Below are 13,820 nucleotides of genomic sequence, written 5' to 3' on the forward strand. Positions count from 1 at the left end.
TACACTACTGGAATTGACCAACCAGTCAGCTCCCAGGGGGCACTGTAAGCGGGGGTCTTGTTCGACGGTCCCTGCGGACGCATGTGGATCTGTCCGGCTCTTCTGGATGGATGGCTATCTGGCCGGACCGGATCAGCGAGTCCCGGATCGTTCGAGGTTTGTGCACTATGTACACTACATATTTTCATCTTGCTCTTTTTCGATCTTCATGACCCCAACCCAGAACTTGTCCTTTTTGGGTTCTGTTCTTCTTCTTCTTCTTCTTCTTCTTCTTCTGTGACTTTCAATATAATTACATACACATACCACCGCCTATTTTATGACCCCAACCCAGTGGCATACTTGTTCTTCTCGAGTCCTCTTATTCTTTGGTAACATGCCATCCAACGTATGATTACATACATAAGTAGGCACCGGCGCCTAAAAGTAGAACGACGTATGTACCGTTGCGGCTTTCCCTCTGCCTCCGGGAGTCGGGACTCGGAATCGTCTCGGCAATCGGATGCCACGGACTACTTTTTGGGTTTCAAATGCGATTCTTCACTAATAGCCTCATTCTGATTGGCTGGAACGTTTCTGCAGCGATGACCGGCCCCAGCTAGCCCAAAGGTGCTCCACGCGGAAGCGGGGTCCAGAATGACTCCGTAGTATACAGTGCCGTACAGTAATGTACTTCGTACCTCTCTATACGTACCTTTGGCACCTCAACCGCCGTCCTGTGCGTCTCATTCAGTCGGTCAGTCATTGCCAACCACCTGTCTTCTTTTATGTGCATCTAAGCTGCCATCGCGATACGGTCTGCACGTAATCGACTTGATATACGATTCATCATCCATCTCGTTTCGGATAGGCATGTACTCTGTATGGGGTCATTGCCTTCCAGAGTCACTTTGTTCAACATCATTATGCGGGGACTTGCTTTGTGAACCATGTCTGGTTTTGTGATCGGCATACCATCTGTACGCAGTATATACTAAAAGTAAGCCATGCATCTTCGTCTAGGTGTAGTCACTGGGGGTATCTCCTTCCTATAAGCGCCATGTTGCCCTGTCCCCATGCCAACTGAATCATCGCCAAGTGAAATCAAAATCTACAAAATGCTCGCTCGTTTAGATGCCCCACGCACTTTATATAGAATACTGCTGGTAATCATAACCATACCATCCTCCTCATAACGCAATGCCTGTCCAAGCCTGAACCGTACCGACAGAGTCCTCAATCTGCTGATGTTTGCCTCCATCGTCCTTCTTCCCACTGCTGATAATATCCTTGCTGGTTGTTACCGGAACGCCAAAGCAATGACTGGAGGGTAATGGTAAAAAAAAAAAAAAAAGACAGGGTATCTCAAGAGGGCGACAGAGAGCAGAACGGAAAATAGAGGGGTTATCGACTCTAGGAAAATGGGTAAACGATACTTTCAGTCGTCATCAATCACTAGGGGCATGTCGGCCGTGCCACCCGGTTGAAGCCTCCTCTTGTGCTTTTTCTTTTCCTCCTTTTTCTTCTTCTTCTTCTTCTTCCGTTCAATGTCTTCCGTCAACGTTCGGCTAGGAGTGGCCTTGGTGGTCGTGCTGGTGCTGCTGCTTCTTGCTATACCGTCTATAGCATCAGATTCCGCAAGAGGTGGTCGCATTCTTGTTTTCTCGGTTTTGACTGTCACGTCGGCCGTCGATTTCGGGGCGTGCTGTTAGGTTGTTTCATTTGTCAGTCATGCTGCTGGCTTCTTCTTCGGCTTCCACTTGATGCGGGGCGGAGTGTTGGTAGTGGTGGTGTGCCTACGCTGGCTTTGTGACGCGCCCACAACTCTTGCTTGAAGCAGTCGTCTGTCATGGTTTGAAATTCGGCGATCTTGGTCTTCATCTGAGCCATGCCCATAGCTACTACCTCATTAGGCGTGAGGTATCCTGCGAGCAAAGCCTCTCCAAACCTGGTACTTTCTGTGACCGCTTTGCACAAGCTTCGCAGTTTATCCATTCTAGGGAGCGTTCCTGCGGCCATATCCTGGCGATCACATTCCGAATTGATCTGCATAACCAGATCTTGCGGATGGATGGACATGTCATAACCCTCATCCCGAAGCTTTCTATGTACTTCGCCGAGAGCCTCGAGAAGCTTTGGGGTAGTATCCTCCGGTTTCCTTGGTTTGGGGATAATTTCAGGCGCTTTGAGCGTATTGGGCCTTCTTGGAGCCTCGGCCACCTTGTAGTGCGTATTGGTTCCGAGAATGGGATTCAACGCGGCCACTTGACCGTTAGCCGGGCTTGGTGATGACGCAACTGTTTGGCTCGCTATGGCGGTTGAGGCTACTCGTGGAATTGGTGCACCCGCTTGGGTGCTTGCAGAAATGTTGTTCGCAGCAGAGGGGGGGATACTATGAGCTGAGCCAGGTGTTGCTGGGTTATGTTTGTCTCTGAGGTGGAGTGGGACTAAAATTCGGATTAGCTGACGTTGGTGATTTGTGTTTTGTTGTGCGTGTTTGAGCAGCGCGGACGGGGACTCACCGCCCGTAGATATTGGCGTACCAAGATTTGGTGGAAGAGATGGCAGCGCATATCCCGAGCCTGTTGACATCTGCCGCTTGTACTCCTCAGGGTTGTTGATTCGAAGCTCTTCCAGCTCAATCTGCTTGTTCAACTCGCGGTGTTGCTCTGCAGTGAACTCATACACTTCCTCCCTTTCGAAAGTCTCGGTTGAATCGATTTCGCGGATGATACTGCTGCCCTCGGCGGATGCAAGGACCTTATCCAAGACTTCTGGATCAAGGCCCTTCACAGCTGACAGATCCTTTTGCTCCAGGTTCTCAGGGGGTGTAATGAAGTACTCTCTCATCCTGGTTGAAGAGGGGATTGGCTTCTTCTTATCCACAACCCGCTCCGATAACTGCCTCTTGAAGATTGCCAGATTGTGAATGGCGGTCTCGTAGGTACCGCCGACCTTAAGATGATAAACAAATACCTTCTTCTCTTGGCCAATCCGATATGCTCTACCGACAGCCTGCTGCTCTTCCGCGGGAGTGAAGCCAAAGTCAAAGAGGACTACGCGATTGGCCCCAGGAATGTTGAGACCGACACCACCAGCCCTGGTAGAAATCAGATAGACATCGAGTGAGTCAACCGCATTGAACTCCTTGACAGCAGCCTGGCGTTGACTGACCGGTGTCTTTCCATCTAATTTTTTGTAATTGATCTTCTTCTGCTTGAACAGATCCTGCAGAAAGTTCAAGGTTGGGATGCTTTGAGAAAAGACGAGTACCTTGTCGCCGATCTGTTTGCACTCCTTAAGGATTTGCAAGAGCACAGTGACTTTGGTAGAATGCACAATGTCGTCGATGCCCCTGATCGACACCTTGGCGAGAACATTCCTTAGCGTGTCCCGCGACAAATCCAGTGGTTCATCATTCTCATCACTATCTGGGTCTTCATCGTTTGTTATGCGATGTTTGCCCTTGACCAGTGCTGGATTAGCACTTAAGCGTTCCTCCATCTTGCTTTTGAAGATTTTTGGATGCGCCAAAAGCAGCTTTAGAGAGGCGATGAGACCCCAAACGCAGGCGGTGCGATAAAGGTCATTTCCCTTGTTCCGCTGTGCAGTCTCCAGATATTCTTGGTAAGCATCTCGCTGGACCTTGGTCATTTGGATGGTGAGGATGAACTCCCTTTTCTGTGGAAGCTCGTCGACCAGGACTTGGATGTCCTTCCTGTTCACCTTCGGCGCGACAATGGCCTTGAGAATTTGCAGGCGTTCTCTGGCGAGCTTCTTTTGCGCGTCAGTGCTGTCGGCATGTAGACCCGCGCTAATGGGTTCGGCGTATTTTTGGTTAAACTCTCCCACATCACTCAGGTAGTTGGGAGCTACCCAGTTGATCATGGAATAGTAATCCATTACGTTCCTGGTCAGAGGTGATCCCGTCGTGGCAATACGGCTCATGGTGTGGAAGTCTTGGACTACAGCGTACAACTTGGAAGTCTTATTCTTGAACCGATGAGCCTCGTCGCAGATCACAATCGATGGAGAACTGTGTAGCAGTTCAGCCACGTTGTCTTCCTTTCCTGAGACTAGAGACCTGAACAATTCGTAGCCCATGACTAGTACGCCTCGAGACCGCGCCCATTCTTTGATGAGCAGAACCCGCTCGCTGGGTGGCACCGTCGCTGCATCAATCTTGGTGATAGTCCCCAAGATGTCTTTTGGCGCCCATTTACAGATTTCGTCGATCCAATTTTCAACCAAACCAGAAGGACAGAGAATCAAGGGTCTACCAACCCGAAGGTCCTTGGGGATCTGGGCAACTACCCGGGGGTCGTCGGATTGGGATGCCTCAGCAATGGCAACCAGCAAGGTGATAACTTGCATTGTCTTGCCTAAGCCCATGGTGTGGGCAAGTAAGCACCCCTGGCGTGAGTTTGACTCAACCACGATCTGGTCCCACATGAAGCGGACACCGTCTATTTGATGGTCCTTAATCCTCCCTCCAATCTCCTCATGAACGTAGATCAAAGGAAGGTCGTCGGATTCTTTGGTTTCATTGATGATGAGACGTGACTTGTCACTCGGTACTGATCCAGTTTCGGCAAGTTTGGCCCGCAATAGTTTACGGCGTTCGTCCATTTGTTTCAATAATGCCTTGGAATCGACACGGAGCTTTTTGGCCTTTTCGTCATGTTTGGGTCGTCGGCCTTTCTTCGCAGATGACAGAGGGAACTGGGAGGACAGCTCCTCCAAGTCTGTATCCATATGCTCAGACTCGCTTGTGATATCCATAGGTATATCTTGAGTTGCCTCCGGGGATTTAGCGGAGGTCATCTCCATTGGAGTGGGTGACTTGGGCTCGGGTCGAAAATAGCGAATGCAATCCTGCAAAAAGTTGAAAAACTCTCCAAACCGCAGATATTCCCGGTTAAGCTTTTGGCAGGTAACGCAACGAAGGGTAGTCGATCTAATCTTGAGTCGTCCTTCGCTAAAGTCAGAATATGTGAGAAACAAAAGGGCCAGAATGAGGCTGGTCGAGTCCGGGTCGACATCGATCCTAGAGATCCCGGTAGCGGCTCGGTCAATGAGTGGTTGAATATGCTCCTTCCATGTCTCTTTGTCTCCGCGATCTTGAATGGTATCAAAAATTTCCGACTGCCGCAAAGGTGACCAGCTCCAGAGAGCGGCAATCACAAGACGTTCGCCGTCCCTGTGCTTTGCCCAGAACTGCGTTCCAAGTTTGCCGATGGTATCAACATCAGTGAGAGGAGGGACATTGGCAAGCTGGTCCATGTCGGATGGTGAGGACAAGATTTCGATAGGTTCTGCTGGGATTGTATGAATTATGCGTTGAGGTGTTGTTGGTTCAACCTTATTCACTGCCCTTGTCTCGTCATCAACCGCAGAGGGTTGAGCAATGGTATTTTCTTCCTCTTCCGGTATTTGGTTTGTTTCTGTCGATGGGTTCAAGGGGCGGACAGGCGTGCTAGGTCGGGTAGATGGGATAGTTTCCTTTGGGTCAATGACCATGTGATCTACTGGCGAAAGATCATCCTCGATAAACTGGTCCTCTTCTTCAGAATCGCTCGTCAAGAGTTCTTCATCGCTTGCGAGTGTCTCTCTCTCTCTTTTGGGTTCCGGCTTTAGCCTGGGAAGCGTCGAAGGCTTGGGCGGCTCATGAGGGTTCTCGAGCAAGTTAAGGAGCCAAGTTTGGTATTTTCTGTCATAGACACTCTCTTCCAAAAACCCTTCAGCTTTGGCCTCGATCTTGTCCTCTTTGAACCATTTCTGATTCAAAAGCTCGTTTTTCATATTTCCAAGTCGGACTTCGAGGCTTCTGAGCTGGTTTTTCGCGAAGGTGATGAGGCTTAAACGGGTACGGTGTCGCCGGGCGTCTTGCCATATCTTCCAGGCCCGTCTTTCGCATTTGGGCTTCTTGATCGTTTCCCAACTGACTTGCAGTCTCTGGATAGCATTCTCTATGGCCTCCTCAGCCTGCACTTTACTGAGCTGTAGAGACCCGTGCATGCTTTGGTGAGCTTTCCGTTCTTGCTCCTCCTGTTCATACTCTCGGTATGTTTCTGAATCCACCGACATGCCGTCATCGTCCTCTCCAAAGTCCAAGACGACCTCCTCGTCCTCATTCACAAAAGGGCTGCGTTTACGGAAGAATTTTCTCATTACCCGAGCCACCTGTAGGGCGCGCGCTGGTGGTACCGCACCAGACCTGACCCAAGTGAACTCCTCACTAGCCTCCTTGTCGTCGCCGTCGTCATCAGACTCAAAGTTGTACGGGAGGCTTGCAATGTCCTCGGAGCGCAAGGCGGAAGACCCAAGATAACTGAATTTTGAATCCTCGACGTCCAAAAACCGATCAAAGTTGGCATCGGAAAGAAAGGTGCTCGTTGGAAGGGTAGCTGAACGGAAAGAAGCTCCAGTCTGAGAGGCTCCAGTCTGAGAGGATGGAATATCGAGCAAAGGGTGGTAGAACATGTCACCTTCTGTGGGGATAAATGACCTCGCTTGAGCTGGGGCAACTGTCGATACAATGGTGGGAGCGATCCTCCTCTTTTTAAGAGGGCGCTCCGGGTCCCTCGAGGCCTCCTCGGTATCTTGCCGAAGACCGTTGCCTAAAGCGCGCTTCTCTGGTGATTCTGGTGACCGGTCAGGGATACCGGACATTTGAACATCCTGCGCTTGCTCTGCAGGGGCGGCGTGCTGACTTATGACACCCTCCATCGGCGTCGGCGCGACGGCAGCAGAACCTGTCATGACATGAGCGGTCTCAGAAGCGGGAGCGCTGACCACACCAGGAGTTGGCTCGGAAGCAGCATCATTGAGCATAACAGAGTTCGCTTCCACAGCTGTGTTGTTGACTATAGCAGGCCTTGCATCCGTAGCTGCATTGCCGACTCCAGCAGAACTTGGCTCGGAGACGGGGCCATCAATCGCCGCGGCAGTTGGCTCTGGGATGGAATTATCGACTAGAGGAGGCGTCGGCTCAGAGGGATTCAGAGGATCCGGCTTGATGGCCGGAATCGTACTCAGCAGACCTTTCGGAAGGTCAATATCCCTCCTTTGTCGATAGTAAAGAGTACTGGTCTCCCTAAACTGTTTGATGGCTTTTCCGATGGATAAATGGTGGGCGAGCTTTTTTATGCCTAGCATTTCCCAAAACGTGGGCCAACCGTATTCGTCTGGGTACATCAAGAGTGTCTCTCCATCGATGTCGAGTTCGCGCAGCTTAAATGCAAGGCGTTCAGGGTCGGGCAGCTTATGCGGAGCAGGCGCATCCCATGTACGCTCCGGGGTGCATAACTCTTTGACCACCCGCTCGACATCCCAGTGGAACGGCTCATTTTCGTTGAGTTCGGCCATTGCGTAGGTGCTAGACGGGTTTCCGATGCTGATAGAGGCGGTCATTAGTATCACACCAAGGATACCTATACGAGTAGAAAGGAGAGCATTACAAGTATGAAAGCAATCTGTGTTGGATCAAGGACTCGGATATTCACTCCTTTCCTTTGGGGGTTGATAATTATGCTGCCGCTTGATGAAAAGCTGAGAAATTTGCAATTTAGTATCGTTAACTGAGTCGGCTCATGGCAATTTTGACGGTGGTCCTAATGTTGGCGTTTAGTAACCGATTTCGTCCTTCGAAAGCGCGTATGGAGAGATATTCCTGGATGCCTGCTCAAGGCGCTAAGATCCTGATCACTTCCGCGGGGGGGCAAGATGATGATTGGAATGATGATGATGAAGAAAAACAAAGGAAGGGGTATATACATATATATTGCGGGGAAATGCAGAAAGCTGTGACAAAATGAGCCGTGAAGGGTTCCTGACTGGAGGTGCCCTGAGCAAACTGAGGGGTCGAGCGCTAAATCGAACTTTGAGACCGAGTTTGCAGTTTATTACATTGTAATAAGTGAGATGTTTTTGGTTGTGGTGGGAGAAGGGAGGGGGGGGGGAATAGATTCTGGATGAAACAGAAACTCAAACGGACGTCATTTGGCCCAGGAGGAAGACCTGCCGTTGGCTATGGCAATGGGGGCCGTGAATCAAGGCGATGTTTGATACGATGTTCGATTGGGATAAAATGTAAAATTGCGACACGCAATAGCCGTTGCTGTTGACTGCCTGCTCGGTGTCGCGATCATTGAAAATAAGGTGAAGGTGGATCGGGGAAATGGACGGGGGTTAGGTTTCCTTGACCTAAACAATCAGAGGCGGATTGATGTGACCGCGGTGAACATGTTCAAAATCAAACTTACCCGCCGGGGTTGAGAGCATCTGCTGATAATCCTCGTCTTACACAGTCAGATGCCTCGCCTTGAAGCAGCTTGCGCGCGGCTGATGGCATCGATGGCCGGATGATGCGTTATACAAAGTTGAAGTTGCGGTGATGTCTGGATAAAGTCTGGCCGACGGGTCTTGCCAGACGGGACGGGACGGCGGGGAACCTTGGAGTCTCCTCGCTCGGGCGGTCATCGTTGCTGAGGTTTCAGACACGCGGAACGCGAAGTCACGTTATCTGTTGGGCAATACTACACTACTAGTACATAAGTAGGTGGCTTGCACAATTTCAATAGTTTGTGTAACGATTGTGTACTACATACCGCAAAGTGTTAATTACACACAGCACAATGTGAGCGATTCGGACGTACTCATATGTAAGGCGAACTCACTCTTCGTCTTGTCCTCGCTCTTTCAAGGGGACAGTTGCCCCTATCCACTTTGAAATATTTTGAGCAATAGTCAGCTCCCTGTTTCTGATGCTCAGGCCTAGAGGTAATATGGCGTAGATAAAGAAGTCTGTATGGTGCCTGGTAAAATACCAGTAAGATGTACATCTCATGCTGTAAATTCCCAGCGGTACCTGCCAAATCGGCATCTCCTGCACTAAAAGAGGGGTACCAGAGGTCCAGGCTGCAGCGGTGGAGAAGAGTGCAACTGCCCGGATTCTACCTATGGTAGGTAGGTAATGGAGTATTTGTGGCAGGTACGTTTGTAACAACCATCCCATGTCAAGAAAAGATACCTCTAGAAGCTTACAAATTCATCTTGACGGACAGAACTGAATTGAAGACATGATCAATACGTTCCATCTCAAAGGATCACATTTATTTAGCCAGTCGGCCAAAGTGTTAAGAGAACAAACAACTTCACGCCGCATGTTGCTGCGTCTCTCTCGACACTGAACCCGCAGTTCCGTGACATTTGACAGTGACAGCGCCCCACCATTCTATAGTATACTTCCACTTGAGACTTGCTTTAGCACCGGTCCTCACCTCTGCAGACGGCTTCATCCATCATCCCATCTTCACTGCAGCATCCTTTGCATTTCAGCTGGTGTAAACTCGCAGAAAAAGTAAGTCTTGACATGCTCAACTTCGTGGACGCACTGAAGCTGTCGAGCTTCATGAGCAACCCTTGGCTCAACACACAAAGGGTCGAGGAAGTTGTTTTTCACAACCTCCCTCGAAAATGATGCCATTCACTCTAGTTGCTTCACTCATTAGTGACCCCTCAATTTATCTACACCAAGCATTTCAACTAACAACATCCCAGAATATTCAAAGCAAGAGCCACAATGTCTTCCATTACTCAGGGTTCATACCCTCCCGTTCTCCAAGATGCCGAAAAGGAACGACTCGTGCAAGTCGTCAAGGACTGGACTGTAGCTCACGGCCTCACTGTTCGCCCACCACCTGCCATCGCCGGTAACGACACCGAAGGCATCCTCGCCACAAGTGCGCCCGTTACCCTCTTTCCCAGCCCCTTCCCCAAGAGCTGCTTTGAGGAGGCAAAGGCTATTCAGACTACATACAACGAGCTTTATGCTCTTATTAGCCAGGACGAGGATTTCCTCACAGAGATGGTCAAGGAGTACGTTTCATCAACAGTGGAGGATTTTCATTTTCACTGACAAGCCTCAAGGGTTGCTGGCGGCGACGAGTTCATTGCCAACTTATGGAACGTCCACCTCCGTGTGAAGAAGGAAGGCTATGTTCAAGTAAGCAGCTACAACATCATAGGACCCTCAGCTTGTGAATCAATATCACGCTAATCACCCAGCACCGACAGAACCTCGCTTTAGGCCTCTTCCGCTCCGACTACATGGTGCACCAAGACGACGCCTCCCTGCAAATCAAGCAAGTCGAATTCAACACCATCGCCTCCTCCTTCGGCGGCCTGTCCACTCAGACCTCCCTCCTGCACAAACACCTCGCCCAGCATGAGTATCCTCTCCTCTCTTCTTCCTCCTCCGCCTCGAACCTCGACCTTCCATCCAACGACTCCGCCGCCGGTCTCGCTGCCGGTCTCCGCGCCGCCTTCGACGCTTACGGCTCTTCCACTCTCGGCCATCCCACGTGCGTCCTCTTCCTCACCCAGTCCGGTGAGCGCAACGTCTTTGACCAGCGACACCTCGAATACGCCCTCTCCTCATCCGGCCCTAACAAAGTCCCCGTTTTCCGCCTCCCTTTCTCCGACATCCTCACCCACACCACCCTCGCCTCTACCCCCACCCGCCAGCTCCTCTACACTCTTCCCAGTAACCCTTCCCTGGTCTTCGAAGTAGCCGTCGTCTACCTCCGTGCCGGTTACGGCCCCGGTGACTACCCTTCGCAAGAAGCATGGGAGGCGCGCTACCAGATCGAGCGGTCCAACGCCGTTTGCTGTCCTACCGTTCTCACGCAGCTGGCGGGCATGAAGAAAGTGCAGCAAGTCCTGGCCACCCCGGAGGAAAGCAACACCAACTCGGTTCCCTCCGCGCTGGCCAAATTCATGCCTCCCACCTCGGAAAAGACCCAGCGCCTCCTCAAGACCTTTACGAATATCTACCCCCTCGATACTTCTTCTTCCGGCCTGCATGCCCGCTCCCTCGCCACTTCCCCCACTCAATGCCAGAAATACGTGATGAAGCCGCAGCGCGAGGGCGGAGGCAACAACTTCTATCGGTCGGCGATCCCGGAGCAACTGGCCAAAATCCCCGAGGAACACTGGAACTCGTTTATCCTCATGGAGATCATCGAGCCGCCTGCGCTGGCGAACAGTATTCTCAGGAACGGCAAGGTAGAAGTGGGGGGCGTTATTTGCGAATTGGGCGTTTATGGTACTTGTCTGTGGGATCAAAGCAGTGGGGAAATCAAGTTCAATGAGGAGGCCGGATATTTGTTGAGGACGAAGGGGGACAAGAGTGAGGAGGGAGGCGTGGCGGCGGGTTATGGGTGTATGGATAGTGTTACTCTTGTCTAAGCTGAGGGTTGGGGAAGAAAAGGGCTGTCTGCTTGGATATAAAGTGGCGATGGGTGATGATGACGTACAAATAGATGGATGGCTAGACAAATAGAGGCAAGTCATCGAAGCACGTATATAGGTGCCTGTATCTAGAGTTCTTTACCAGCACCAAGTATCCCACCAAGGTCGTAATACGATCTTGCCTCGCTCCTCTTCCGCAAATCACCGCTTCTCCTTTTGTTTTTTTTTTCTCCTCACCCTGTGTCCTACCTTCTCCCCTGTGCCACCTGCTCCGGCCACCCCCCAACAGCATCCTCCACCTCCTCCAGGAAACTCTGCGCATTATGCACCGCCGTGCCGCCCAACACCACCCTAACCCCCGGCACACTCGCATTGATCTCCGCCACCATCTTTGCCTCCTCGTAGGTCGCTCCCCCAATGATAAACACGATGATATCCTGTGGCTTATCCCTCGTCGAACCCCCGCCGTCCACAAACGGATACTGCTGCTCCCTCAGCTTGCCCTTGACCAGGTTCTGCAGCGTTGTCTCTAGTAGGGGCGAGTGCTGCGTGTACACGTTCTCAACGCCCTTGAGTACCTTGAACCGGTTGCCGGCGCCGCCAAAGATACCTGTAGACTCGAAAATGTCCGCGATGCCGCCTACGCCACCACCGGAGCCACCGGTGGTGGCGTGCAGAGAGGAGTGGTAGGCCAGAAGCTTGGCGACGCGGTCGGTGCGACGGGTGGGAACGCCGCCGGCGGCGGAGAGGAGGTCAACGAGCATGGGTAGTTGGCTCGAGGGTGATTTGGAGTAGCGGAGGGCGTAGAGGGCGACGAGAATTACTTTGTTGTCGGGGGTTACGGTGGGGGATTGGATCAGTCTTTGGATGTTCTGTGAGGTTGGATGGGGATCAGTATACGGCCATGAGAGCATAGCAGGTTGGTTTCAGCTTTACCTTGAGATCGGCAGCATGGTTATCGTTGCAAGCTAAGCTCTGCTCAACCTCGCTAACTTCGAGTAGGCTCTGGGCGCCGACTCTTCTGCTTAGCTCGGAGACCAAGGTTACGTGTTTGCTGACGTTTCCGGAGAGCTTCCTGAACTCGGGATACTCTTCGATGAACCGCTTCATGTCGGAGATGGACTCGATGTTGGCGTTGTTCTGGGTCTTGGACTGGTACTGCGACACGTATTCCTTGATATTGCCGCCTAGGTCACCGAAGTTGAGGTACATGTTCTTTTGGAAGAAAGGATCTTGATCTTGTGAAAGGACAATCTCCTTCAGCTCGGCACGGATTTCGGGGACATCACTGAGATCGACTCGCCCATTGTGAATGCCAAGCAGGTGATGTACCATAGCCTGGTATGTCCATTGTGTGAGAAGCGGTGTGATGGGGTCCTCTCGCCTGTCCAGTATCAAGAGAATGGGTGGTGTGTCGACCTTGCGAAAGTCGAATAGCTGGTCCTCCTGGGTCATGCAGTATCGAACTTCGGATGCGAGCTTCTTAGCCAGAGGGCTGCTCTTCTGGTATCTGATCAAAGGTTTCTTCTTGAGAGATAACAAAACCGAAATAACCCCTTCGGTACACCGTTGCAAGGAATCGGTATTCCAGGTATCGGGATTGCCGCTCCATATCCGATTCATGGGTAGGGACATGTTGAGTGAGAACAGGTCGGTGTTGATAACAATATAATCCATGAAGTATTCCTGCACTACCTTGACAACCTCGTGATCGTCGGCTTCTGCTAGCCGTTCAAGCGCCGACTTTTTGACAATGTTGCTGAAGTAAAGATGGTATTCTCCGTATTTGGGGTCTCGTAGCTCGTCGATCAAGAGGCCGATGGTGTCGGGATGTGGCCTGACGAAGCAGAGACAGCGCATGTGTCTCATCTTCTCCCGTTTAGCATTGTCCAACCGATCGGTAAGGTAGACTTCATGGTTGAGAAGGGTTGATACGGTGACGGCAGCTGAGATACAGGGAACGGTGTCCTTGTCCAGCAAGAGCATCTTCATCTTGGCCGATGGCGCAGCGGCAGTCCCGGCGTTTTCACCGACCGTCACCATCTTGGTCACATAACCGGATGCTGCCTGTATCAGATCCATCTTGGGCGAGTAAATGCTGTGATTTTAGGTTCCAATTTTGAGTTATTAGGCGTCACGTCCTGCGCTTTCACAAGTCCTCTCCTGGTCCCGAACTCCTGAGCCCGCCAATGACTTATGGGGCTCTAGCGGATTGGCACCTTATGTTGTATTGATCCAAGCCCGAAGTGTCTTCGAACTTAGGGCCGAGCACGTGAAGAGAATCAGTGAGGAATTATTAAAAGTTAAAGATAAGATGGTGCACAATGGAAGCTTTGTTATTTTGATGACAGGAAGGTTGAGCTGTTGTCAAGCTCAGGGTTGATGGAGGGGGAAACCGGGGGAGGTGAGGCACGGGACTGAGGGTTACATGTGCAAGTCGCGATGCCTGGGGGCTGCGGCTGCAGTGCATCTTCCACAGGTACCTTGATGTACCTACCTAGGTACCTCTAACCCTGGCCTGTGCGATGGACGTCACCAAAGGTGTCGATAAGATAAGGATCACTAGTAATGATTGGAACCTTGCTGGT

At 51.3% G+C, this 13,820-nt stretch overlaps 3 protein-coding genes across 3 annotated transcripts; 1 reads left to right on the forward strand and 2 right to left on the reverse strand.

The window, feature by feature from the left end:
- Positions 1-1,184: 1,184 nt before the first annotated feature.
- B0T23DRAFT_110167 (uncharacterized protein) lies at positions 1,185-7,520 on the reverse strand. Its single transcript, XM_062831847.1, has 3 exons — positions 7,440-7,520; positions 1,780-7,375; positions 1,185-1,684 (listed from the first exon to the last, which is right to left on the reverse strand). The coding sequence occupies exons 2-3, from the start codon at positions 7,345-7,347 to the stop codon at positions 1,418-1,420; spliced, it is 5,835 nt and encodes a 1,944-aa protein (XP_062693936.1). The 5' UTR covers positions 7,348-7,375; positions 7,440-7,520; the 3' UTR covers positions 1,185-1,417.
- A 2,042-nt stretch (positions 7,521-9,562) lies between these two features.
- On the forward strand, positions 9,563-11,229 carry B0T23DRAFT_394618 (uncharacterized protein; the record flags this gene model as incomplete). Its single annotated transcript, XM_062838139.1, has 3 exons — positions 9,563-9,858; positions 9,910-9,985; positions 10,048-11,229. The coding sequence occupies 3 exons, from the start codon at positions 9,563-9,565 to the stop codon at positions 11,227-11,229; spliced, it is 1,554 nt and encodes a 517-aa protein (XP_062693937.1).
- A 124-nt stretch (positions 11,230-11,353) lies between these two features.
- On the reverse strand, positions 11,354-13,421 carry B0T23DRAFT_110221 (vacuolar protein sorting-associated protein 45). The gene is made up of 2 exons (XM_062831848.1): positions 12,169-13,421; positions 11,354-12,104 (listed from the first exon to the last, which is right to left on the reverse strand). Exons 1-2 carry the CDS (start codon positions 13,312-13,314, stop codon positions 11,478-11,480), a joined length of 1,773 nt encoding a protein of 590 aa, XP_062693938.1. The 5' UTR covers positions 13,315-13,421; the 3' UTR covers positions 11,354-11,477.
- Positions 13,422-13,820: the final 399 nt, after the last annotated feature.

Source organism: Neurospora hispaniola (assembly GCF_033458365.1).
Source record: "Neurospora hispaniola strain FGSC 10403 chromosome Unknown B0T23scaffold_3, whole genome shotgun sequence".
In the NCBI taxonomy this organism is placed as follows: Eukaryota; Fungi; Ascomycota; class Sordariomycetes; order Sordariales; family Sordariaceae; genus Neurospora; species Neurospora hispaniola.

Bases quoted from the DNA above. Each gene is read 5' to 3' on its own strand.
- B0T23DRAFT_110221 (XM_062831848.1), bottom strand. From the start codon at position 13,314: ATGGATCTGATACAGGCAGCATCCGGTTATGTGACCAAGATGGTGACG. The intron at 12,105-12,168 runs GTAAAGCTGAAA...CCAACCTCACAG, and splicing joins ACCATGCTGCCGATCTCAAG to AACATCCAAAGACTGATCCA.
- B0T23DRAFT_110167 (XM_062831847.1), bottom strand. From the start codon at position 7,347: ATGGCCGAACTCAACGAAAATGAGCCGTTCCACTGGGATGTCGAGCGG. The intron at 1,685-1,779 runs GTAGGCACACCA...ACAACCTAACAG, and splicing joins GGGCGCGTCACAAAGCCAGC to CACGCCCCGAAATCGACGGC.